At 62.0% G+C, this 24,022-nt stretch overlaps 4 protein-coding genes and 1 pseudogene across 4 annotated transcripts; 3 read left to right on the top strand and 2 right to left on the bottom strand.

The window, feature by feature from the left end:
* Positions 1 to 871: 871 nt before the first annotated feature.
* TSPAN33 (tetraspanin 33) lies at positions 872 to 5,825 on the bottom strand. Its single transcript, XM_069033650.1, has 8 exons — positions 5,650 to 5,825; positions 4,554 to 4,611; positions 4,326 to 4,453; positions 4,161 to 4,235; positions 3,986 to 4,081; positions 3,608 to 3,736; positions 1,901 to 2,062; positions 872 to 1,265 (listed from the first exon to the last, which is right to left on the bottom strand). The coding sequence occupies exons 1-8, from the start codon at positions 5,752 to 5,754 to the stop codon at positions 1,164 to 1,166; spliced, it is 855 nt and encodes a 284-aa protein (XP_068889751.1). The 5' UTR covers positions 5,755 to 5,825; the 3' UTR covers positions 872 to 1,163.
* A 2,196-nt stretch (positions 5,826 to 8,021) lies between these two features.
* On the bottom strand, positions 8,022 to 11,264 carry LOC138104513 (uncharacterized). Its single transcript, XM_069003807.1, has 5 exons — positions 11,235 to 11,264; positions 10,539 to 10,646; positions 9,806 to 10,189; positions 8,571 to 8,696; positions 8,022 to 8,175 (listed from the first exon to the last, which is right to left on the bottom strand). The coding sequence occupies exons 2-5, from the start codon at positions 10,594 to 10,596 to the stop codon at positions 8,087 to 8,089; spliced, it is 657 nt and encodes a 218-aa protein (XP_068859908.1). The 5' UTR covers positions 10,597 to 10,646; positions 11,235 to 11,264; the 3' UTR covers positions 8,022 to 8,086.
* A 2,857-nt stretch (positions 11,265 to 14,121) lies between these two features.
* LOC138104511 (acrosin-like) lies at positions 14,122 to 16,559 on the top strand (annotated as a pseudogene).
* A 1,023-nt stretch (positions 16,560 to 17,582) lies between these two features.
* Positions 17,583 to 20,033, top strand: LOC138104510 (acrosin-like). The gene is made up of 5 exons (XM_069003806.1): positions 17,583 to 17,713; positions 17,842 to 18,105; positions 18,274 to 18,539; positions 18,765 to 18,910; positions 19,554 to 20,033. Exons 1-5 carry the CDS (start codon positions 17,643 to 17,645, stop codon positions 20,031 to 20,033), a joined length of 1,227 nt encoding a protein of 408 aa, XP_068859907.1. The 5' UTR covers positions 17,583 to 17,642.
* A 1,378-nt stretch (positions 20,034 to 21,411) lies between these two features.
* On the top strand, positions 21,412 to 23,832 carry LOC138104451 (acrosin-like). The gene is made up of 5 exons (XM_069003753.1): positions 21,412 to 21,542; positions 21,671 to 21,898; positions 22,282 to 22,547; positions 22,766 to 22,911; positions 23,518 to 23,832. Exons 1-5 carry the CDS (start codon positions 21,472 to 21,474, stop codon positions 23,830 to 23,832), a joined length of 1,026 nt encoding a protein of 341 aa, XP_068859854.1. The 5' UTR covers positions 21,412 to 21,471.
* Positions 23,833 to 24,022: the final 190 nt, after the last annotated feature.

Below are 24,022 nucleotides of genomic sequence, written 5' to 3'. Positions count from 1 at the left end.
TTTGGAGTAAGCTTGCTTTTTTTGGGGGAGGAGGGGAGAAGTTACACTTTGGAGGAGAAGTTTTGGGGAGAAAGGTAACTTTTGTAGGGGAAAAATCCGGGTATTTTGGGGGAGCTGTCGGAGAAGCAAGCACTTTGGGGGGGAAGAAATCACTCTGTGGGGTAACAAACCACATTCCGGCGGGGGGATGAGGTGGATTTTGAGGCGAAAAGAGGCCAAAAAGGGTTTGTTGGGGTATTTTTTTGAGGAGAGAAGCCTCCCGGCCGCACACAAAGAGCCGTGCGCTGGGCCGCATCCCGGCTCCCTCCGCGGGAGGGACCACCCAGCCTGAGCAGAAGGGAAAATTAAAAGAGGGAAAGAAAGAAAAAAAAAAAAAAAAAAAAAGAAAAAGAAAAAAAAAAACCCAACTCCAAAAAACTCCACCCACAGGTTTGCGACAGCTCCGGGAGGCCGCGGCCAGGCCGAGCCCGCGGCCAGGCCCCTCAGCCGCTTTTCCCGCCCCGTTCCGGGGTCTCGCAGCGGCACCACAGCGCTGGGCCCGGCACCGAGCGGGGCCGTGGCCTCCGCCTGTCCCCAGAGCCACCGGGCTGTCCCCTGCCCGGCCTGGCAGAGCTCGGGGCGGCCGGCCTCGGCTCTTTATTGTCCGTGAAAGCCAAGGGAGCGGCACAGCCCGGCAGCGACTCGCCCGCGAGGGGCTGGGCACGCCGGGGCTCGGCCGGGCCGCTGCGCTGTCCCCGCGCCCAGGGACACCGAGACGGAGCCGATGTGGCAGCCGGCCACGCGGGGAATGTCCCCAGTTCCTGCAGCCCATGCTGGGCGTAGGCAGCTCGGTGTACGGACACACACACACAGACACACAGACACACACGGATAAATGTCCTTCTCCAGCACACGTGGAGAGAGGGGAAGCGCATCCCAGTGCAAAGCTTTGTGCACGGTTTGTGCACCAGCAGGGCGGACAGACAGACAGACAGACACAGCGATTCCCCAGCGCTGGTTCAGCTCAGCACATCCTGGCCGAGCCCAGCACCGGCTGCCGAAGGCACGGAGTCTCCACGGTCCCTGCACACCCCTCTCTGCATTCCCTCTTCTCCAGCAAAGCCCCTCCGGCTCTTCCTGCAGATCCGGGGTTTGGGAATGCCCGTGGAGACCCCGGGGCGGGCTCAGTACCAGGGGTCTGCCCGGTGCTGCTGGTTGTAGAGCTGCAGCTTGATCTGGTCTCGGATCTGGTTGACGAGGAGCTGCGCCAGGACGATGCCCACCAGCTGGAGGGGAGGGACGGAGAGGGAAAGGAACAGAGGAAGGGAGGGGGAAAAGGAGGGGAGAGGGAGGAGAAGGGGAAGGTAAGAGGAAGGAGGGATAGATAGGGAGAGGGAGAGGAGAAGAAGGGGGAGATAGAGGAGAGGGAGGGGATGGGGAGAGGGAAAGGGGAAGAGAGATAAAGGGAAGGAGAGAGAGAAGGGGGAGGAAAAGGAAGGGGAGAGGGAGGAGAAGGGAAGAGAAAGGAAGGGGAGAGGGAAGGAAATGAGAGAGGAAGGGGAAAGAGAAGAGAGAGGAATGGGAAGGGAAGAAGAAGGGGGGAGAGATAGGGCAGAGGGAGGGAAGGGGAAGAGGGAAGTGGGAGGGGAAGAGGAAGGAGAGAAAAACAAGAGAAAGGGAAAGAGCAAGAGGGAGGGGGGAGAGAGCAGAAGAGGAATGGGAGAGGGAGGTGCTGAGGGACACCAGGCAGTGCCACCCCGTGCCCCCCGTGCCTGACATCTGCATCGCTCCCCCACCCCAAATCCCATCCCAGCTCCCCCCTCTTGCAATCAGCCACACCGTTAAGGCAACTCCCCAAAAAACCCCACAGAGCAGAGCTTGGGGACCGACCCTTCTCCCCACCAGTGCCCGGGGCCCGTACCTGGGGCAGGGCCAGCCCCAGGGCGATGCCCCCCAGCAGGAAGAGGTTGCTGTGGGTCCAGTTGACCAGCTTGTCGATGCAGCCGTTGGTGTGGATGAAGGCACTGGCCTCCAGGTAGCCCCTGGCCTGCATCCCGTGGCCACACATGGTGTTGATGACGGCCTGGGAGAGGGGACAGAGCACAGCAGGGCTGGGGACAGAACACGCCGGGTCCCTGCTCTTGAGGGGCAGCCGGAGGGTGACCAGAGGCTCTGGCCTCCTCCTCGGGTGTCCCCACGCCAGCCCTCCAGAGCCAGAGTCCTTCAACATCCCCTGCTCCCAAAGAGAAAACCACCCCCACCTCAGCACAGCAGCCCCAGCTGGGAGTCCCCAGACCCGGGAGGTGGGATGGGGAACCCAAACCTGGAGGGTGGGATGGGGAACCCAAACCTGGAGGGTGGAATGGGGAACCCAAACCCAGAGATTGGGATGGGGAACCCAAACCCAGAGATTGGGATGGGGAACCCAAACCCGAGAGTGGGATGGGGAACCCAAACCCAGAGGGTGGGATGGGGACCCAAACCTGGAGAGTGGATGGGGAACCCAAACCTGGAGAGTGGATGGGGAACCCAAACCCGGAGAGTGGGATGGGGAACCCAAACCCAGAGGGTGGATGGGGAACCCAAACCTGGAGAGTGGATGGGGAACCCAAACCTGGAGAGTGGGATGGGAACCCAAACCCGGAGAGTGGGATGGGGAACCCAAACCTGGAGAGTGGATGGGGAACCCAAACCTGGAGAGTGGATGGGGAACCCAAACCCAGAGGGTGGGATGGGGAACCCAAACCCGGAGGGTGGGATGGGAACCCAAACCCAGAGAGTGGGATGGGGAACCCAAACCCAGAGGGTGGGATGGGAACCCAAACCCGAGAGTGGGATGGGGAACCCAAACCCAGAGGGTGGGATGGGAACCCAAACCCGAGAGTGGGATGGGGAACCCAAACCCAGAGAGTGGGATGGGGAACCCAAACCTGGAGAGTGGATGGGGAACCCAAACCCAGAGGGTGGGATGGGGAACCCAAACCTGGAGAGTGGATGGGGAACCCAAACCTGGAGAGTGGGATGGGAACCCAAACCCGGAGAGTGGGATGGGGAACCCAAATCTGGAGAGTGGATGGGGAACCCAAACCCGGAGAGTGGGATGGGGAACCCAAACCCAGAGGGTGGATGGGGAACCCAAACCTGGAGAGTGGATGGGGAACCCAAACCCGGAGAGTGGGATGGGGAACCCAAACCTGGGAGGTGGGATGGGGAACCCAAACCCGGAGAGTGGGATGGGGAACCCAAACCTGGAGAGTGGGATGGGGAACCCAAACCCAGAAGGCAGAATGGGGAACCCAAACCCGGGAGGTGGGATGGGAACCCAAACCCAGAGATTGGGGTGGTGAACCCAAACCCAGAAGGCAGGATGGGGAACCCAAACCTGGGAGGTGGGATGGGGAACCCAAACCCAGAAGGCAGGATGGGGAACCCAAACCCGGGAGGTGGGATGGGGAACCCAAACCTGGGAGGTGGGATGGGGAACCCAAACCCAGAAGGCAGGATGGGGTCCATACCCTGCCATCAGTGCATTCCCTGTCCTTGGGAAGGGCTCCAGGCTCAGCCCAGCCCCAAGGGATGGGAGGACAGGCCCAGGGCAGGGTCCCCTGAGGCCACCCCCAGGACTGACCTGGCTGGTGTCGCGCAGGCAGCAGGAGAAGGGCACGGAGCAGCGCTCGTGGCTGGGGTTGGTGGCGGTGCAGTTGAAGTACATGTTCTGGGACCAGTCCTTGTAGGAGACACCCCCGCAGCAGCTGAACTGCGGGGAGGGGGCCCCAGCCCGTGGCAGGGGGACAGGGCACTCAGGGCCGCTTGTGCCCCCCACCCACTTTTCCTCCAGCTCTCCCCAACCTCTCCCTGCCCAGGCAGGACATCACCATGAACATCAAATCCTCTTATCCAACGTCCCCAGCCCGTGCCACCCCACAGATTTAAGCCTGGCCCAGGTATGGGGACACGTCCTCATCCACTGGAGGGAAACCCCGACCCTGCAGACCCCCCTGGTCACCTCCTTCTGCCCGAAATCAATGAGGTTCTGCAGGTCCAGGTCATCCCGGTAATGCACGATGGCCCCGTTGATGAACTCGCTGACCTTCCCACGTGCCTGGGGGACAAACGGGGGGACACCAGCGAGGTTGTCACCCCGCGGGACAGCATCGGGGGTCACCCAGCCCCCCCAGTACCTTATCAGAGAAGACAAAGCCCAGCACGCCGGCTGCCAGCTGCAGGAGGAACACGACGGTCAGGCAGACGGAGAACTGTGGGAAAAGGAACGGGATGCTGAGGGCACCGTGGGACGGCCACCCTGACGTCCCCACGAGGGACCCGCGCCCCTGCACAGGACTGACCATCCGCAGCAGGCAGATGTTCTCCCGCAAGGAGCCCACGCAGCCGCAGAAGGTGATGAGGAAGGTGAGGACGCCCACCACGACGAGGAGGATGGCGGGGTCCACCGCCAGGCACGCCATCGCCGCCTCTGTCGCGGCGAGCTGTCACCAGCGCTGCCCGCACGCCCGGGATGCCACGTGCCAGCCCCCAGCGCGGGCCCCGGCAGCGGCGGGCAGCCCCGAGCTCACCTGTGTGCTTCAGCAGCCGCGCGTACACCCCCACGGCCACCATCACCATGGAGATCACCTGCAGAGCAGGACACAGCGCTGTGACCCCCCCGGTGTCACCGCCCCCACGTCCCCACCCGCGGGGATGCGGATGGGGCAGCAGAGCTGGAGCCGCTGCCTCAGTTTCCCCTTGTCCCGCCGTGTCCACCACGTCCCCACCTCCCAGGAGGTCGCCCACCCAGCCCTGTTCCTCCCCGGCTGGCTGGACACAGGGATGTGGTTTATCAGAAGCGAGGAACTTCCTCAAAAATACCATTGCAAACGCGGAAATAACATGCCAAAAAAAACCAAACCCCTCACAAAAGCATTAAAAAAAACAACCCCAAAACATAAAAAAAAAACCCCAAACCTCCCAAGCAGTACAAAAGTCTCCAAAACATTTTTTTTTTTAAATCCCTAAAACATTAAAAAATCCTCAAAACATAAAACCTCTCAAAACCATAAAAATCCCTCAAGAACCCCCAAAAAACCCCAAACAAACCACCAAAAAAACCCCCAAAAAACCAACTCAAAAAGCCCCCCAAACATGGAAAACCATGTGGCTTCCCTGCAAGAGATATCCCTGGGGTGGGCTGGGGACAAGGGGGATCTCTGTCCCCCTTCCTGGGGGGTTGTCACCTCTGTGGGGCCAGGAAGGGTCCCGGCGAGGTGGTGGGGACCCAAAGGACCCCAAAACCCCTCGGGGAAGGAGGAAACCCGTTCTGGAATGAGGCATCCCAGTGGGATGGGGACTCTCCCAGGAGCCGGGAGTCCCTCAGGAATGCGGGGTCACGGTCGGGTCCCGGGGATGGATACCCGAGGAGAGCGGATTCCAGTGGGATCCATGGGTGGGCACAGCCCCCAAGTCCTGAGGATGGAGGTGGGTCTGGGGATCCCGGGAATGCGGGGTCCCAAATAGGTCCAGGGCTGGGGCCAGTCCCCGGGGCCGGGGGTCCCAAGGGCTGGGGGGTCCCAGGGCTGCCAGCGATGGGGTGATGCCAATGGGGTGCAGGGATGGGAACAGCCCCAGGGTCCGGGGGTTTTCGGGAATGGGGTGTCGCGGTGCCCCCGCACTCACCCAGAAGAGCAGGTTGAAGAAGAAGAGCAAGTACTTGGCCACCGGGCTCACGAAGGAGAAGCCGTCCCCGACGGGCCCGCCGGGGGCCGCCGCCCGCCTCGCCATGGCCGAGCGGGGCCGAGCGGAGCCGAGCGGTGCCGAACGGGGCCGAACGGGGCCGGTCCGCGCTTCGCCCCTCAGCGAGCACCACGGAGCCCAGCCCCGCCCCCTCACTTCCCGCCCGCTCATTGGCTGGTCTCTCCACAGCCCGCCTTCCTATTGGTCAGCCTCTCAGTCACTCAAACCCCGCCGGTGCTGCCCCCCCGGGCTGTGCGGCGCTGCCGCACCTGTCCGTGCCTTAAAGGGCCAGCGCACCCTGTCCGCATCCCGAGCGGAGCCGGGGATCGGGCCCAAATCCCGCCTGGGTGATCCCGCCCTGCCCGAAACTGCCCCAGAGAACCCCAGAGCCTGGAGAGGTTGTTGAATTCTATCATCATGGCTACAATGCGTAACTGATTTCAGTCCTTGAAGGGACACGAGGGACAGCAGGGACACGGGACGCTCCTCATCCCCGAGCCGTGGCCAGCTGAGGCGGTTCGGGCTTTTGCTGACAGCACGTGGCTGAGTCTGTGGCCCGAATCTGCTGAAATCAGCCCCAAACGCCCCGCTGCTGACGCTGCATCCTCGGTGACCCCTCCGACCGCGGGCGGTGGGAGCCCAAAGCCCGTCCCTTCCCCTCTGCTGCTGAAACTGGGAAGCTTTGCTGAGCCCTGGGACACGAGGAATCCTTCCCGAGGATCCAACCTTTACATCCCATTTTTTGGGGTGAATTTGGCCCTGTTTTGCCGCATCACGGTTCGGCTACCTTGGCTGGTGTGGGCAGAGACAAGAGCTGCCACCTCGTCCCACCACGCCGTCACCTGGTGCCAGCACCCCAACCCACAGCTAGGATTCCATTTATTGTTATCCCACCTTTAATCATTTATTTTCTCCGGAAAACCCCCTGGGAGCAGAACCTGGCACGGCCCTTTCCAGAGGAAGACGAGAGCTTCGGACAGAGGAACCAAAACCAAAAATCCCCTCGGTGTTTTTTAGGGTGTTTTTAGAGCCACTGCCCAGCCCCGCTCCCACCGCCCGGAGTCATTTCCTTGGGATGCTGCTGGAAGGAGCCCCCAGGACCCCCGAGATGCTCCAGAGAGACCCCTCAGACAACGCACGGGGTCTCGGGGGGGTCTCTCCTCCGCAGAGGAGTTTCCGCCCCTACAAGGAAGGGGAAGGTGTCCATGGGTGCCGGGCTTGGGTGTCCCCCCCGTTGGATCGACGTGGTTCCCAAAAAGGCCCAGGAATTCCCAAAAAACACCCACCAGATCTGGGTGTTTGCCAAAAAATTCCCAAAATAGCCCAAACCCCCCCCCCCCCCCCCAAAAAAAAAAACCAATTCCCAAAAAACTCTCACCAGATCTGGGCGTTTACCAAAAATTCCCGATAAAACCCCCAAAAAATTCCCCAAGACTCCCACCAGGTGTGGGTGTTTCCCAAGAATTCCCCAAAAATTCCCAAAAAACTCCCACCAGCTCTGGGTGTTTCCCAAGAATTCCCCAAAAAATTCCCGAAAAACCCCCACCAGCTCTGGGTGTTTCCCTAGAATTCCCAAAAATATTCCCAGAAAACTCCCACCAGATCTGGACGTCTCCCAAAAATTCCCAAAAAACTCCCACCAGCTCTGGGTGTTTCCCAAGAATTCCCAAAGAATTCCCGAAAAACTCCCACCAAATCCGGGCGTTTCCCCCACAGCCCGTCCCTAAATGGGGACACCCCCGGGACCCCACAGCCCGTCCCTAAACGGGGACACTCCCGGGACCCCACAGCCCGTCCCTAAATGGGAACACCCCCGGGACCCCACAGCCCGTCCCTAAATGGGAACATCCCCGGGACCCCACAGCCTGTCCCTAAACGGGAACATCCCCGGGACCCCACAGCCCGTCCCTAAATGGGAACATCCCCGGGACCCCACAGCCTGTCCCTAAACGGGAACATCCCCGGGACCCCACAGCCCGTCCCTAAATGGGGACACCCCCGGGACCCCACAGCCCGTCCCTAAATGGGGACACCCACCCGTACCCCACATCCCACCCCCCGAGCCCCTGTCCCCTCGCGGGTGGGAAGGGGGTTCACTCCCGCTCCGGAGCGTCGCTCTTTATTTGGGATCTGAGGATTTGTCCCCCCCAGCCGTGGGACCCCGAGGTTTGGGGTCCCCTGGAGGGTGGGGGGACCGTGAGCTGCCCCCTGCCCGTCCCTCGGGGTCCGAGCAGAGCCCCCCGCCCCAAACCCATCCTGCGCCCCCCCTCCCCTCGCCCCGCGCCTGCAGCCCCGCCCCAGAGCATCGCCCCAGCCCTGTCCCCACGTTTGGGGCCGTGTCCTGTGCCGGTGTCACACGCGGGCCTGGCCAGGGGTGGCCTCAGGTGCTGAGACTCTTCAGGTCACCCAGGGCCACCTCTCCTTCTTCCCCTCCAGCCACGGCTCCGGGCTCCCGGGCTGGGCCCCGCGCTGAGGGGGGCGGTGAGACGAGGCCGTGGGGCACCGCTGGCCCCACACGGAGCTGCTCCCGTCCCTGTCCCTGTCCCTGTCCCTGTCCCTGTCCCTGTCCCTGTCCCTGTCCTCATCCTGTCACCATCGTCATCCCCATTGTCCCGTCTTCATCCCCACCTTCATCCCACCCCCATCTGCATGCATCCCATTCCCTCCTCATCCTCGTTCATCCCATCCCACCCCACCCCACAAAGGAGCTGGAAAACCCCTCCCCACACCAAATCCCACCCCCAGTTGGACCAGGGGGTCTCCAACTGCTCCCATCCCACAGCACCCACTTGTGCCACCCACCCTTGTGCCCCCCAGCACCCTCTGTGCCCCCCAGCACCCCCCTCTGTGCCCCCCACACCCACCTCTGCGCCCCCAGCAGCGCCCCCGGCAGTGGGCACACACGAGCACCCCGATGGCCACGGCGGTGAAGGCGGCCGTGAGGACACAAACCACCAGGATCATGTCCGGTTCCGCGGCCTTTGGGACCTCTGCGGGGGGACACCGGCACGTGGGGCACGACCCGGAGCCCTCCCCACGCTCCCTGTCCCGGGCCAGGCTGGGAAACCCCTGAGGGGCAGAGCGGGGGGCACCGGGCACCACCCAGATGGGGACAGGGCTAGGGCAGGTGACAGATGCACCAGGGAATGGGGGGAACCCCAAATTGCCAAGGGGTGCAGAGTGGGGGGCACCGGGCACCACCCAGATGGGGACAGGGCTAGGGCAGGTGACAGATGCACCAGGGAATGGGGGAACCCCAAATTGCCAGGGGGCGCAGAGTGGGGGGCACCACCCAGAGGGGGACAGGGCTGAAGGGGGTGACAAACGCATCAGGAAATGGGGGGAACCCCCAAATTGCTGGGGGGGGCTGGGGGGGCACCGGGCACCACCCAGATGGGGACAGGGCTGGGGCAGGTGACAGATGCACCAGGGAATAGGGGGAACCCCAAATTGCCAAGGGGTGCAGAGTGGGGGGCACCACCCAGATGGGGACAGGGCTGAAGGGGTGACAAACGCATCAGGAAATGGGGGAACCCCCAAATTGCTGGGGGGGCACCGGGCACCACCCAGATGGGGACAGGGCTGGGGCAGGTGACAGATGCACCAGGGAATGGGGGGAACCCCAAATCGCCAAGGGGTGCAGAGTGGGGGGCACCACCCAGATGGGGACAGGGCTGAAGGGGGTGACAAAGGCATCAGGGAATGGGGGGAACCCCCAAATTGCTGGGGGGGCACCTGGCACCACCCAGGTGGGGACAGGGCTGGGGCAGGTGACAGATGCACCAGGGAATGGGGGGAACCCCAAATTGCCAGGGGGCGCAGAGTGGGGGGCACCACCCAGATGGGGACAGGGATGGACACACAGGGGATGTGGGGACCCCAAAATGCCACGAGGTGCAGAGTGGGGGGCACCGGGCAGCACCCGGACGGGGACAGGGCTGGAGGGGGTGACAGATGCGGCATGGGATGGGGGGGCCCCCCAAATTGCTGGGAGGGGGGGGGTGGAACGCACCGGGCAGCACCCAGATGGGGGACAAGGCTGGACACAGCAGGGAATGAGGGGGACCCCAAACGGGCCGGTGCCACCCCCGGCACTCACCTGCCACCGCGGGCAGCAGCACCAGGGAGCAGAGGAGCTGCGGAGCCGCGGCGCGGGAGGCGTAGCAGGAGTAATTCCCGAAATCGGGATCGCTGAGGTTCCTCAGCAGCAGGGACACGCCGGCGTCCCCCGTCCCCGCGGCGCAGAAGGCGACCCTGCCCCTAAAGCGGCTGTCGGGCTGCACGGGCGGCTGCCAGCCCGGCGCGGTGGGCGGCGAGTGCCAGCCCAGGCGGTGGCTGAGGACGGGGACGGGGCGGTGGCCGCCAGCCTGGTGGGTGCAGCTCAGGGTGACCCCGCGCAGGTCACCCCAGGGCTGGGTGCCGCAGGGCAGGCAGGCGTCCTCGCCGGTGGCCGCGGTGACCGTGACGGTGACAGGGGGCTGGTCTGGGAGGGGACACCGCGGGGTCACCCAGGGATGGCATACAGGGGGACAGAGGGGACAGCGCCGGGAGAAGGGGGCTCTGATGGATGGCGGGTGTTGGAGGCGCGGTTGGGGACGGGGGGACATCCCTGGGGACAGAGATGGTGGCAGCGGGGCCGTGCCGGGCCGAGGGCTCGGTGGTGCCAAGGAGCCGCCCCGTGAGTCACCGCCCTGCCGGGAAGGGCCCCCCCGCCCCCGCCCGAGGGGTCCCCGCGCCGTGGGCTCCGTGCAGGGAGGGAAAGGGGGGTGGGAAGGGGGTCCCCGGGGAGGGGGGGCTCTGGCCGGACCCCCCACCCCGCTGCCGGTGGGTACCTGCCCCGGCGAGGAGGGGGCACAGAGCCCAGAGCGCCACGACGGGGACCAGCGCCATCCTGCCGGCACCCGGGCAGCTCCCGGGGGACGCGGGCACGGCGCCCTCAGCTGCGGGGCACCCCAAAACCCTGGGGTCACCCCAAAACCCTGGGGTCACCCCAAACACAGCCCCCCCTCCTCCCCCCCCATGGCGAGGGAGGGACCCCGGGGGCATCCAACCCTCCACAGCCGGTGTGAGCAGGGGGGTTATGGGGCTGGGGGCTGGGCAGGTGGAGGGCAGGGGGGGCTATGGGGCTGGGGGGAGGGGCAGCTACAGGGCAAGGGGCTGGGACATCTATAGGGCAGGGGCGGGGTGGTTTATGAGGCTGGGGGCTGGAGGGCTTATGGGGCAGAGAGTTGGGCAGGTAGAGGGTATAGGGCAGGGAGGTTTGAGGCTGGGGGCTGGGCAGGTATAGGGCAGGGGGCTGGAGGGCTTATGGGGCAGTGAGCTGGGCAGGTAGAGGGTATAGGGCAGGGCACTGAGGCATCTCTAGGGCAGGGGGCGGGGGTGGGTGTAGGGCAGCGCGGTGGGCAGTGCCCCGGCCCCCGGGATGCTCGGAGCCCCGGCAGCCCCCGGCCCGGCCCCGCGCCCCTCACCGTGCCCCTCACCCTGCCCCTCACCGTGCCCCTCACCGTGCCCCTCACCCTGCCCCTCACCGTGCCTCCGGCTGCCGCCCGCCCGTGCCGCGCTCCGCCCCGGCCCCGCCTCTGCCCGGCCAGATGTGCCTCACCCACCCCGGAGCGCTCCTGCTCCGCCCCGGCCCCGCCTCTGCCCGGCCAGATGTGCCTCACCCACCCCGGAGCGCTCCTGCTCCTCCCCGGCCCCGCCTCTGCCCGGCCAGATGTGCCTCACCCACCCCGGAGCGCTCCTGCTCCGCCCCGGCCCCGCCTCTGCCCGGCTGGGCCGCGTCCAGCTGTGCCCCTGCCAGCTGTGCCCCTGCCAGCTGTGACTCACCTGGCTCCGTCCCTGCCAGCTGTGCCCCTGCCAGCTGTGACTCACCTGGCTCCGTCCCTGCCAGCTGTGCCCCTGCCAGCTGTGACTCACCTGGCTCCGTCCCTGCCAGCTGTGCCCCTGCCAGCTGTGACTCACCGGGCTCCCTCCCTGCCAGCTGTGCCCCGGCTGTGCCCCATCCAGATGTTTCCGTGCCCCATCCAGATGTTTCCGTGCCCGTCCCCGCCCGCAGCAGAACGCACGGGGAAAGGTTCGACGCCGTTTTTATTGATGTATTCCCTACAAGATTCCGGCGCCGCCGATTCTGGGTTTGTATTTTAATGCATTAAAAGTGCGGTGGTTTTATACCGTGTGCAAATAATTTTATGCCGTATGAAGGGTATTAAGAAATATTTTATGCTATAGGCTATTTATATTATATAGAAAATGGATCTTAATACGTGATGTAATAATATAAAATAAAATAATATAAATAGGATAATAAAATTTAGTATAATAAATTTAATACAATACGTTTAACAGAATAATTTTAATAATATAAAAATATAAAGGGATATTATATGATACAATATTTATATTATATTATATTATATTATATTATATTATATTATATTATATTATATTACATTATGTTATATTACATTATATTACATTATGTTATATTACATTATATTACAATATGCAATTTAATATAATAAAAATATAAAGGGATATTATATGAGACAATATTTATATTATATTATATTATATTATATTATATTATATTATATTATATTATATTATATTATATTATATTATATTATATTATATTAATATTATATTATATTATATTATATTATATTATATTATATTATATTATATTACAATAATGGCATTAAAATAGAACAAAACACTCTTAAATGTCTTTCCATCTACTACAAGGATCGGTGCCTTTGTTTTGCCATAAATTTATTAAAATGACTATAAATTACTCTTGTTATTAATAACTCTCAGTGCCCAATCTCACAGTGATATAAAATACAGCCGGCATTAGTAATAATTAATAATAATATCAGTGGTGCTATCACATAATAAAAGTATTGGTAAAAATTCAGATTATTAGTATTAATATTGCTATTGATTGTCACAATGTAATAGTAAAAGTGGCAATTAATAGAGTCATATTAGTGGTAATAATAAGAATATAAATAATATATATATAATATATATAATATATATAATATATATAATATATATAATATATATTATATATAATATATATTATATATAATATATATTATATATATTATTTATTTGTATATATTATATATATTATATATATTATATATATTATATATTATATATACAAGAAGAAGAATATAAATAGACTAATAATAATAAACAGACTAATAAGAAGAACATAAATTAATAGTAAGAATACGAATTCCTGTTAGTGATCCTAATGTACTACTATAATTAATAATTAAAATGCAAATATCAGTGGCGATACAAACTAATAGCAACAACGTATTGGGAGCAATAGGACTATAGTAATACAATTAACACAAATGATTAGCAATAATATGGATCGATATTAACAAATAAATTATAAATAAAGTATAAATAAATTATAAAAAATTATAAATAAATTATAAAAAATTATAAATAAATTATAAAAAATTATAAATAAAGTATAAATAAATTCTAAAAAAATTCTAAAAAATTCTAAAAAATTCTAAAAAATTATAAATAAAGTATAAATAAATTCTAAAAAAATTCTAAAAAATTCTGAAAAATTCTAAATTATAAAAAATATAAATAAATTCTAAAAAAATTCTAAAAAATTCCAAAAAAATATAAATAAATTATAAAAAATATAAATAAATTCTAAAAAATTATAAAAATATAAATAAATTATAAATAAATTATAAATAAATCATAAAAAACTATAAAAAATTCTAAATAAATTATAAAAAATATAAATAAATTATTAAAAATTATAGAAATATAAATAAATTATAAATAAATTATAAATAAATCATAAAAAACTATAAAAATTATAAATAAATTATAAAAAATATAAATAAATTATTAAAAATTATAGAAATATAAATAAATTATAAATAAATTATAAATAAATCATAAAAAACTATAAAAATTATAAATAAATTATAAAAATATAAATAAATTATTAAAAATTATAGAAATATAAATAAATTATAAATAAATTATAAATAAATCATAAAAAACTATAAAAAATTATAAATAAATTATAAGTGAATTATAAAAATATAAGTAAATTATAAATAAATCATTAATAAATTATAAATACATATTATTCCATTTATTAAGAAAGCGAGGTATTAATATTAGTGGTAATTAACGCCGTCATGCAACTGTGAGGTTACCAGCAAGCCAAACAGATATTACCACCATTAATGATTATTAACTACAACTAACGAAGCACCAAGAGTGCTAAAGATTAACTGGATTATCACTGACGGGGGCACCCCTGTGTTTAATTCGGAGGTGCCACCAGCCCGGGGCCAGCTCGGTGGCCCTGCCATGGCACGGGTGGCCCCGGGCGCTCGTTAAGGTCCCTCCCAGCCCGAGCCATTCCAAGGTTCCAGGGCCCCGGGCGGCCCCTCTGTGACATCAGCCCGGCCCGGTGGCACCGCGGGGCCCTGGGGCTGCAGGTGCCACCTCTGCTCCGGCTCTGCCGCCTGCTGCGCTGGCACCGATGGCTCTGCTGGGGCTGCTCGTCCTGCTGGGCCTGGCCGGGCCCGCGGGGGGCACCTGGGACACCTGCAGGTGAGCGGCCCCCGGGGCTGGGAGGGGGCTCGGGGACACTCGGGGCTTCCCTGGCACCGCCTGGGGACAGATGAGCCCCTCGGGGCTCCCTGGCCCTGCTGTGCCCGGGGATGGCTTTGTGCTTCCAGAGGCACCTGCGGCCTCCGGCCCATGGCGTCCGACCACAGCTCGCTGGTTCAGGATTCCAACCCCTCCGACGGTGACCACGGAGCCTCGGGGTCTTCCGATGGCACTTCCCTCACCAAGAGCGGCCCCGGTGTCCCTTCAGGGACCTGGCCCGGCATCGTCAGCATCCAGGCCACGCTGGAGAACGGCACGTGGCACATGTGCTCGGGGGCCCTCATCCACCCCCAGTGGGTCCTCACGGTGGCCCACTGCTTCTTCAGGCCTGGGTAAGGACGAGCAGGGCCAGGGGTGACCCCACAGCACGGGCCGCTGCCGGGCTGCCACATCCCGTGGCTCTGCTCCCTGTCACCCCTCTCTCCATCCGCTCTCCAGAGACATCTCCAGGTGGGAGGTGCTGATCGGGGCCACCGATCTCACCCAGCCGGGCCCCGAGGCCGAGCTGCGCCACATCCGGAGGCTCCTGGTGCACCAGCGCTACGTGGCCAGCGCGGCCAGGAACGACATCGCCCTGCTGGAGCTGGCGCAGCCCGTGGAGTGCAGCGACTACATCCAGCTGGGCTGCGTGCCCGACAGCTCCCTGGCAGTGCCCGAGCTGCAGAGCTGCTACATCGCGGGCTGGAGAGCCGCCCCGGGCAGCGGTCAGTGCCCGCCGGGGCCGGGGCCGGGCTCTGGGGACGCGGCCGGGCTGGCCCCGAGCAGAGCCGGGCCCGGGCCGTGCCCCGGAGCCCCGGGCAGGGCCACGGCGGGCGAGGGGCTCCGCGGGGGCACGGCCCGGCCCCGGGCGGGGGGCTCGGCCCCACAGGGCCCCGCAGGGCCCCCCGAGGGCCCGGGTGCTCAGCGCCCGCTGTGCCCGCAGCTCCCGGCCCGCGCCTGGCGCTGCAGGAGGCCAAGGTCCGGCTGATGGACGTCCAGCTGTGCAACAGCAGCCGCTGGTACAGGGGGACCCTGCACCCCCAGGACCTGTGCGCGGGGTACCCGCGGGGCGGCATCGACACCTGCCAGGTGCAAGCGTGGGCCCAGGGGCACAGGGACCCCTGAGCCCCAAACACGGCCCCATTCAACCCCCAAACCCGGCACAGGGACCCCTGAGCCCCAAACACGGCCCCATTCAACCCCCAAACCCAGCACAGGGACCCCTGAGCCCCAAACACGGCCCCATTCAACCCCCAAACCCGGCACAGGGACCCCTGAGCCCCAAACACGGCCCCATTCAACCCCCAAACCCAGCACAGGGACCCCTGAGCCCCAAACACGGCCCCATTCAACCCCCAAACCCGGCACAGGGACCCCTGAGCCCCAAACACGGCCCCATTCAACCCCCAAACCCAGCACAGGGACCCCTGAGCCCCAAACACGGCCCCATTCAACCCCCAAACCCAGCACAGGGACCCCTGAGCCCCAAACACGGCCCCATTCAACCCCCAAACCCAGCACAGGGACCCCTGAGCCCCAAACACCGCCCCATTCAACCCCCAAACCCAGCACAGGGACCCCTGAGCCCCTGACATGGCCCACCCTGTCCTCTATCCCCTCCCTTCCCCTCCTGTGGCCCTTCCCTTCCCCATCCACGGGTTCCTGCTGTGGATCCCATCCTATTCCTGCCCTTCCCCACCCCTGGGTCCCTGCCCGGTGTCCCCTTGTCCCCAAGGCCTGGCGCTGTGCCCCCACAGCCCACCCAGTGCTCCCAGTAGCCCCGAGGTGTGGCTGGGAGCCCGGAGCAGCCCCTGACCCCTCTCTCCCGGCACAGGGGGACAGCGGGGGTCCCCTGGTCTGCAAGGACAACGTCGGTGACTACTTCTGGCTCGTGGGATTGGCCAGCTGGGGCAGAGGCTGTGCCGGGGCCAAGCGACCTGGGATCTTCATCTCCACCCAGCACTTCCATGGATGGATCCAAGCCCAGTTGGGATTGGCCTCAGGAGACTCAGCCCCTCCAACACCAGAGCCAGCCCCAACCCCAAGCACAACCCCAACCCCCACCCCGACCCCAACCCCCACCCCGACCACAACCCCCACCCCAACCCCCAACCTGACCACGACCCCAACCCCCACCCTGACCCCAACCCCCACCCTGACCACGACCCCAACCCCCACCCCAACCACGTCCCCCACCCTGACCACGACCCCCACCCTGACCACGACCCCAACCCCAACTGTTAATGAGGAGCCACCAGAACCAGAACTGGAACCAGAATCAGAACTGGAACTGCAACCAGAACCGGACATGTTTATAACAATTTCACTCCCCGAAGACATCCTGCTGAGATTCCTTGGGATCCTGCAGAAGATCTTGGAGTTCCTGAAGGAGAAAATGGGCTGAGCAGGAGGGAGGGCAGATCCAGTTCTGGCTGCAGAGCATCTCCAGCAGTCCCAGCTGGGGCCGTGGCTGTGGTGCCAAAGGCAGCCTCGGTGCCCGGCGCTGCCGTGTCCTGCCCACGCTGCTGCCCTGAGCCCACCCCGGTGGTGAATTCAGTTTGTTCTTGAAATAGAGTTGCTGCTGTTCCCCATCATCCACGTTATCAGTGCAGTTCAGTCTCCCGGGCAAAACAAGGATGGGACAACCCGGGATGTGTGGGACAAACGAGCGGGGTTGGGCCTGGTCTGGGGGAAGCCGAGGGGGAGCCAGGGAGGGGTGGAGGGAAGGGAGGGAGGGGAGGATGGGCCTGGCAGGTGGAGAAGGGGAGAAACTTCTCCAGCCCAGGTTCCCCCGGCAGAGCCTCAGGTGTCCCATTCCCGGGAAAAGCAATGTAGGCACTGAGAGGAACGGGAATGGGAGCAGCTGGAGCTGCAGTCCCGGGGTCCCGAGGGAGCCTGAGCTGCTGCTGCTGCCGCCCAGGGGTGTCCCCTCTGTCCCCAGGCCCTGCCCCTGAGCTGCCGGGACCCCCATCCCCCTCCGCCCGCTGTGCCCTCGGCCCCGGCAGCGCTGGAGCTGCAGCCCCAGCTCTGCTCCCACCCTGGGCCCAGCCGGGATCGCCGGGTCCGGGACGTTCCCTCTGCTCCAGCGGGATTGTTCCAGTCCCTTCCACCCCGACCCATTCCAGGGCTCCTCTGTGCTGCCCCTCTCCCCCACCCGAGGCCGCCGTGCCCCGCCCGTGGAACCGGCCCCTCTGTGACATCAGCCCGGCCCGGTGGCACCGCGGGGCCCTGGGGCTGCAGGTGCCACCTCTGCTCCGGCTCTGCCGCCTGCTGCGCTGGCACCGATGGCTCTGCTGGGGCTGCTCGTCCTGCTGGGCCTGGCCGGGCCCGCGGGGGGCACCTGGGACACCTGCAGGTGAGCGGCCCCCGGGGCTGGGAGGGGGCTCGGGGACACTCGGGGCTTCCCTGGCACCGCCTGGGGACAGATGAGCCCCTCGGGGCTCCCTGGCCCTGCTGTGCCCGGGGATGGCTTTGTGCTTCCAGAGGCACCTGCGGCCTCCGGCCCTTGGCCTTCGACCACAGCTCGCTGGTTCCTGACTACGACCCCTCAGACGGTGACTACGGAACCTTGGGGTCTTCCGATGGCACTTCCCTCGTCGTGGGTGGCCCCGGTGTCCCTTCAGGGACCTGGCCCGGCATCGTCAGCATCCAGGCCACGCTGGAGAACGGCACGTGGCACATGTGCTCGGGGGCCCTCATCCACCCCCAGTGGGTCCTCACGGTGGCCCACTGCTTCTTCAGGCCTGGGTAAGGACGAGCAGGGCCAGGGGTGGCCCCACAGCAGGGCCAGGGGTGTGCCCAGAGCAGGGCCAGGGGTGGCCCCACAGCAGGGCCAGGGGCCCAGTGAGGGAAGGGAACGGGGCTGCCACATCCCGTGGCTCCGCTCCATCAAATCCTTTTCCACCTGCTCCTCAGGGATACCTCCACGTGGAGGGTGCTGATCGGGGCCACCGATCTCACCCAGCCGGGCCCCGAGGCCAAGCGGCGCCGCATCGAGAGGGTCCTGGTGCACCAGGACTACGACGACGACTCGCAGAGGAACGACATCGCCCTGCTGGAGCTGGCGCAGCCCGTGGAGTGCAGCGACTACATCCAGCTGGCCTGCGTGCCCGACAGCTCCCTGGCAGTGCCCAAGCTGAAAACCTGCTACATCGCGGGCTGGAGAGCCGCCCCGGGCAGCGGTCAGTGCCCGCCGGGGCCGGGGCTGAGTTGGGTGCACGGGGACACGGCCGGCCTGGCCCAGGGCAGAGGCCAAAGCCACAGGAGCTGTGGCCTGGCAGAGCCGGGCCTGGGCCGTGCCCCGGAGCCCCGGGCAGGGCCACGGCGGAACAGGGGCACGGCCCGGCCCCGGGCGAGGGGCTCAGCCCGGGGAGGTGCCAGGTGCTCAGCGCCCGCTGTGCCCGCAGCTGTGACCCCGCACGCGGTGCTGCAGGAGGCCAAGGTCCGGCTGATGGACGTCCAGCTGTGCAACAGCAGCCGCTGGTACGGGGGGACCCTGCACCCCCAGGACCTGTGCGCGGGGTACCCGCGGGGCGGCATCGACACCTGCCAGGTGCGAGCGTGGGCCCAGGGGCACAGGGACCCCTGAGCCCCAAACACGGCCCCATTCAACCCCCAAACCCAGCACAGGGACCCCTGAGCCCCAAACACGGCCCCATTCAACCCCCAAACCCGGCACAGGGACCCCTGAGCCCCAAACACGGTCCCATTCAACCCCCAAACCCGGCACAGGGACCCCTGAGCCCCAAACACGGCCCCATTCAACCCCCAAACCCGGCACAGGGACCCCTGAGCCCCAAACACGGCCCCATTCAACCCCCAAACCCAGCACAGGGACCCCTGAGCCCCAAACACGGCCCCATTCAACCCCCAAACCCAGCACAGGGACCCCTGAGCCCCAAACACCGCCCCATTCAACCCCCAAACCCAGCACAGGGACCCCTGAGCCCCTGACATGGCCCACCCTGTCCTCTATCCCCTCCCTTCCCCTCCTGTGGCCCTTCCCTTCCCCATCCACGGGTTCCTGTTGTGGATCCCATCCTATTCCTGCCCTTCCCCACCCCTGGGTCCCTGCCCGGTGTCCCCTTGTCCCCAAGGCCTGGCGCTGTGCCCACACAGCCCACCCAGTGCTCCCAGTAGCCCCGAGGTGTGGCTGGGAGCCCGGAGCAGCCCCTGACCCCTCTCTCCCGGCACAGGGGGACAGCGGGGGTCCCCTGGTCTGCAAGGACAACGTCGGTGACTACTTCTGGCTCGTGGGATTGGCCAGCTGGGGCAGAGGCTGTGCCGGGGCCAAGCGACCTGGGATCTTCATCTCCACCCAGCACTTCCACACCTGGATCCAGGTCCAGATGGGATTGCTCCCGCCGGAAACAGAGGCTCCGCCAGCAAAGCCAGCTCCGACCCCGGCCATCAACGAGGAGCCAGACGATGTGGCACCAGAACCAGAACCAGAGCCTGAACCCAAACCGGAACCGGTACGGATACCGGTACCGATCCCGGAACCAGAACCGATCCCAGAACCAGAACCGATCCCGGAACCAGAACCAGAACCAGAACCAGAACCAGAACCGGAACCGGACACGTTTATAACAATTTCCTTCCCAAAAGTCATCCTGCAAAGATTCTTTGGGAATCTGCAGGAGTTCCTGGAGTTCCTAAGGGACAAAATGGATTGAGCAGAGGGGCAGAGCAGGTCCAGGTCTGGCTGCAGAGGGGCACAACCATTCCGTGCTGGGGCCGTGGCTGTGGTGCCAAAGGCAGCCCCGGTGCCCGGCGCTGCCGTGTCCTGCTCCTGCTCCTGCCCTGAGCCCACCCCGGCGGTGAATTCAGTTTGTTCTTGAAATAGAGTTCTTCCTGTTCCCAGTTATCCGCCTTTTCAGCCCAGCTCTGTGCGCAGCAAGGCCGGGATAAGCCGGGACCATGGGCGGGGCTGGCTCCTGGGCTGGGGCAGAGGAGCGGCAGCCGGGGAGGGCCGGGCCGGGCAGGACGGGGCAGTGCCCGGGCTCCTGTGGGCTGTGCCCGGTGGCTGCTGCAGCCCCTGCATCCCCTCCCGATGAGCTGGGAGCACGGCTGGGACGGGCTGAAAGCTCCCTCTGGGCCAGCAGCAGAACCCACCCCGAGGGGCCGTCCCTGCTCGGGGCCACCGGGAGCTCCGGGGGGCGGCAGAGCGACCTGGAGGGCTCCGGAAAGATCCCGAAACTCACGGGATGGCAGCGCCCCGCGGGGAAACTGCCCGCCCTGGGGAGGCACTGCCCGTGCCTGCCTGGATTTCGGGATGTCACCTCCAGGGCTGCGGGCTTGGGCCACGAGCAGCACCCCTGGGCGGCCCGAGGATGAGCAGCCCCAGCGCAGGAGCGCCTCAGGAGCGCGGCCACCACTGCGGGTCCGGGCTGGGACCGCCGCCCCGCCCCACGGGGTGGCCGCCGTGCTCGGACCGCGCGGTTTCAGCCAATTTTTCTGCCTTGGCCGCGTTTATTGTGTCCTTCCCGTCGGAGCGGGTCTCTGACCGCAGAACCGCTCGCACGCTGTTGGTGCGGGGTCGGTTCCTGCCGCTGCTTCGCCCCAAACCGGCACAGCCGGGCAGGCGGAGAGAGCGAGAAACTTCTCCGGCCCAGGTTCCCCCGGCAGAGCCTCAGGTGTCCCATTCCCGGGAAAAGCAATGTAGGCACTGAGAGGAACGGGAATGGGAGCAGCTGGAGCTGCAGTCCCGGGGTCCCGAGGGAGCCTGAGCTGCTGCTGCTGCCGCCCAGGGGTGTCCCCTCTGTCCCCAGGCCCTGCCCCTGAGCTGCCGGGACCCCCATCCCCCTCCGCCCGCTGTGCCCTCGGCCCCGGCAGCGCTGGAGCTGCAGCCCCGGCTCTGCTCCCACCCTGGGCCCAGCCGGGATCGCCGGGTCCGGGACGCTCCCTCTGCTCCAGCGGGATTGTTCCAGTCCCTTCCACCCCGACCCATTCCAGGGCTCCTCTGTGCTGCCCCTCTCCCCCACCCGAGGCCGCCGTGCCCCGCCCGTGGAACCGGCCCCTCTGTGACATCAGCCCGGCCCGGTGGCACCGCGGGGCCCTGGGGCTGCAGGTGCCACCTCTGCTCCGGCTCTGCCGCCTGCTGCGCTGGCACCGATGGCTCTGCTGGGGCTGCTCGTCCTGCTGGGCCTGGCCGGGCCCGCGGGGGGCACCTGGGACACCTGCAGGTGAGCGGCCCCCGGGGCTGGGAGGGGGCTCGGGGACACTCGGGGCTTCCCTGGCACCGCCTGGGGACAGATGAGCCCCTCGGGGCTCCCTGGCCCTGCTGTGCCCGGGGATGGCTTTGTGCTTCCAGAGGCACCTGCGGCCTCCGGCCCATGGTTTTGGATGAAAGCTCCGCGATTCCCGAGTACAGATCCTCGGATTCTGCCAACGGCAGCACCCTTGATGTCCAGCCAGGGGCCTGGCCTGGCATTGCCAGCATCCAGATCACCCTGGAGAACGGCACGTGGCACATTTGTGCGGGGGCCCTCATCGGCCATCGCTGGGTGCTCACAGCTGCCCACTGCTTCATCGGGGCCGGGTAAGGAGGAGCAGGGCCAGGGGCGGCCCCACAGCCAGGTCAGGGGTGTCCCCACAGCCAGGTCAGGGGTGTCTCCAGAGCAGGGCCAGGGGTGTCCCCACAGCAGGGCCAGGGGTGTCCCCAGAGCAGGGCCAGGGGTGTCCCCACAGTACAGTCAGGGGTGTCCCCACAGCAGGGTCAGGGGTGTCCCCACAGCAGGGCCAGGGGTGTCCCCAGAGCAGGGCCAGGGGTGTCCCCACAGCAGGGTCAGGTGCCCGGTCTGCACCACCACGTGCCGCTCCATTCCTGTTTTCCCTCGCTGCTGTGGGAAGCAGAGGGCTGGGAATTGCTGGGCTGCCGCAGCCCCTGGCTCTGCTCCCTGCCACTCTCAGCGTCCCTGCCAGGAGTGTCCTCGAGTGGAAGGTGGTGATCGGGGCCACCGATCTCACCCAGCCGGGCCCCGAGGCCGAGGTGTTCCAGGTCAAGAGGATCCTGGTGCACCAGGACTACGACGACGACTCGCAGAGGAACGACATCGCCCTGCTGGAGCTGGCGCAGCCCGTGGAGTGCAGCGACTACATCCAGCTGGGCTGCGTGCCCGACAGCTCCCTGGCAGTGCCCGAGCTGCAGAGCTGCTACATCGCGGGCTGGAGAGCCGCCCCGGGCAGCGGTCAGTGCCCGCCGGGGCCGGGGCCGGGCTCTGGGGACGCGGCCGGGCTGGCCCCGAGCAGAGCCGGGCCCGGGCCGTGCCCCGGAGCCCCGGGCAGGGCCACGGCGGGCGAGGGGCTCCGCGGGGGCACGGCCCGGCCCCGGGCGGGGGGCTCGGCCCCACAGGGCCCCGCAGGGCCCCCCGAGGGCCCGGGTGCTCAGCGCCCGCTGTGCCCGCAGCTCCCGGCCCGCGCCTGGCGCTGCAGGAGGCCAAGGTCCGGCTGATGGACGTCCAGCTGTGCAACAGCAGCCGCTGGTACGGGGGGACCCTGCACCCCCAGGACCTGTGCGCGGGGTACCCGCGGGGCGGCATCGACACCTGCCAGGTGCGGGCGTGGGCCCGGGGGCACAGGGACCCCTGAGCCCCAAACACGGCCCCATTCAACCCCCAAACCCAGCACAGGGACCCCTGAGCCCCAAACACGGCCCCATTCAACCCCCAAACCCAGCACAGGGACCCCTGAGCCCCAAACACGGCCCCATTCAACCCCCAAACCCGGCACAGGGACCCCTGAGCCCCTGACATGGCCCACCCTGTCCTCTATCCCCTCCCTTCCCCTCCTGTGGCCCTTCCCTTCCCCATCCACGGGTTCCTGTTGTGGATCCCATCCTATTCCTGCCCTTCCCCACCCCTGGGTCCCTGCCCGGTGTCCCCATGTCCCCAAGGCCTGGTGCTGTGCCCACACAGCCCACCCAGTGCTCCCAGTAGCCCCAGACCTGGATATTCTGGAATATCCATTCTCTCCATCCCTGGGCACTGTGCAGAGATGAGACAGAGCCCAAACTTAACAGGCCCCCATCCCACTCCCATCCGAGAGTCTGGAGGCTCCAGCAGAGCCTTTCCATGCTGGGAACGTGGATCTGGCAGGGGCTGGGAGAGAGGAGCCAGCCCAGAGCTGGCAGCAACCCCTGACCCCTCTCTCCCGGCACAGGGGGACAGCGGGGGTCCCCTGGTCTGCAAGGACAACGTCGGTGACTACTTCTGGCTTATGGGAGTGGCCAGCTGGGGCAGAGGCTGTGCCAGGGCCAGGAGGCCCGGGATCTTCACCTCCACCCAGCACTTCCACACCTGGATCTGTGCCCAGACCGGCCTGAGCCTGGCAGAAGCACCAAAGCCCACCCTGACCCCCACGGAGCCACCAGAACCGGAGCCAGACACCGTCATTTCCTTCCCAAATCTCACCCTGATGAATGTCCTTGAGAAGCTGCAGGAGATGTTGGAGGTCCTCAAGAACAGGACGGGTTGAGCAGAGGGGCAGAGCAGGTCCAGTTGTGGCTGTGGTGGGTCACAACCAGTCCCAGGTGGGGCCGTGGCTGTGGGGTGAAGGCAGCCCCGGTGCCCGGCCCTGCCGTGTCCTGCCCACGCTGCTGCCCTGAGCCCACACGGGTGCTGAAGTTGGTTTAATCCTCGGAATAAAGATGTTTTCCCCACTGCGG

This window comes from Aphelocoma coerulescens, chromosome 1A, assembly GCF_041296385.1.
Source record: "Aphelocoma coerulescens isolate FSJ_1873_10779 chromosome 1A, UR_Acoe_1.0, whole genome shotgun sequence".
In the NCBI taxonomy this organism is placed as follows: domain Eukaryota; kingdom Metazoa; phylum Chordata; class Aves; order Passeriformes; family Corvidae; genus Aphelocoma; species Aphelocoma coerulescens.
Note: the sequence above shows the minus strand (reverse complement) of the source record. Positions and strands in the feature narration are given on the sequence as shown.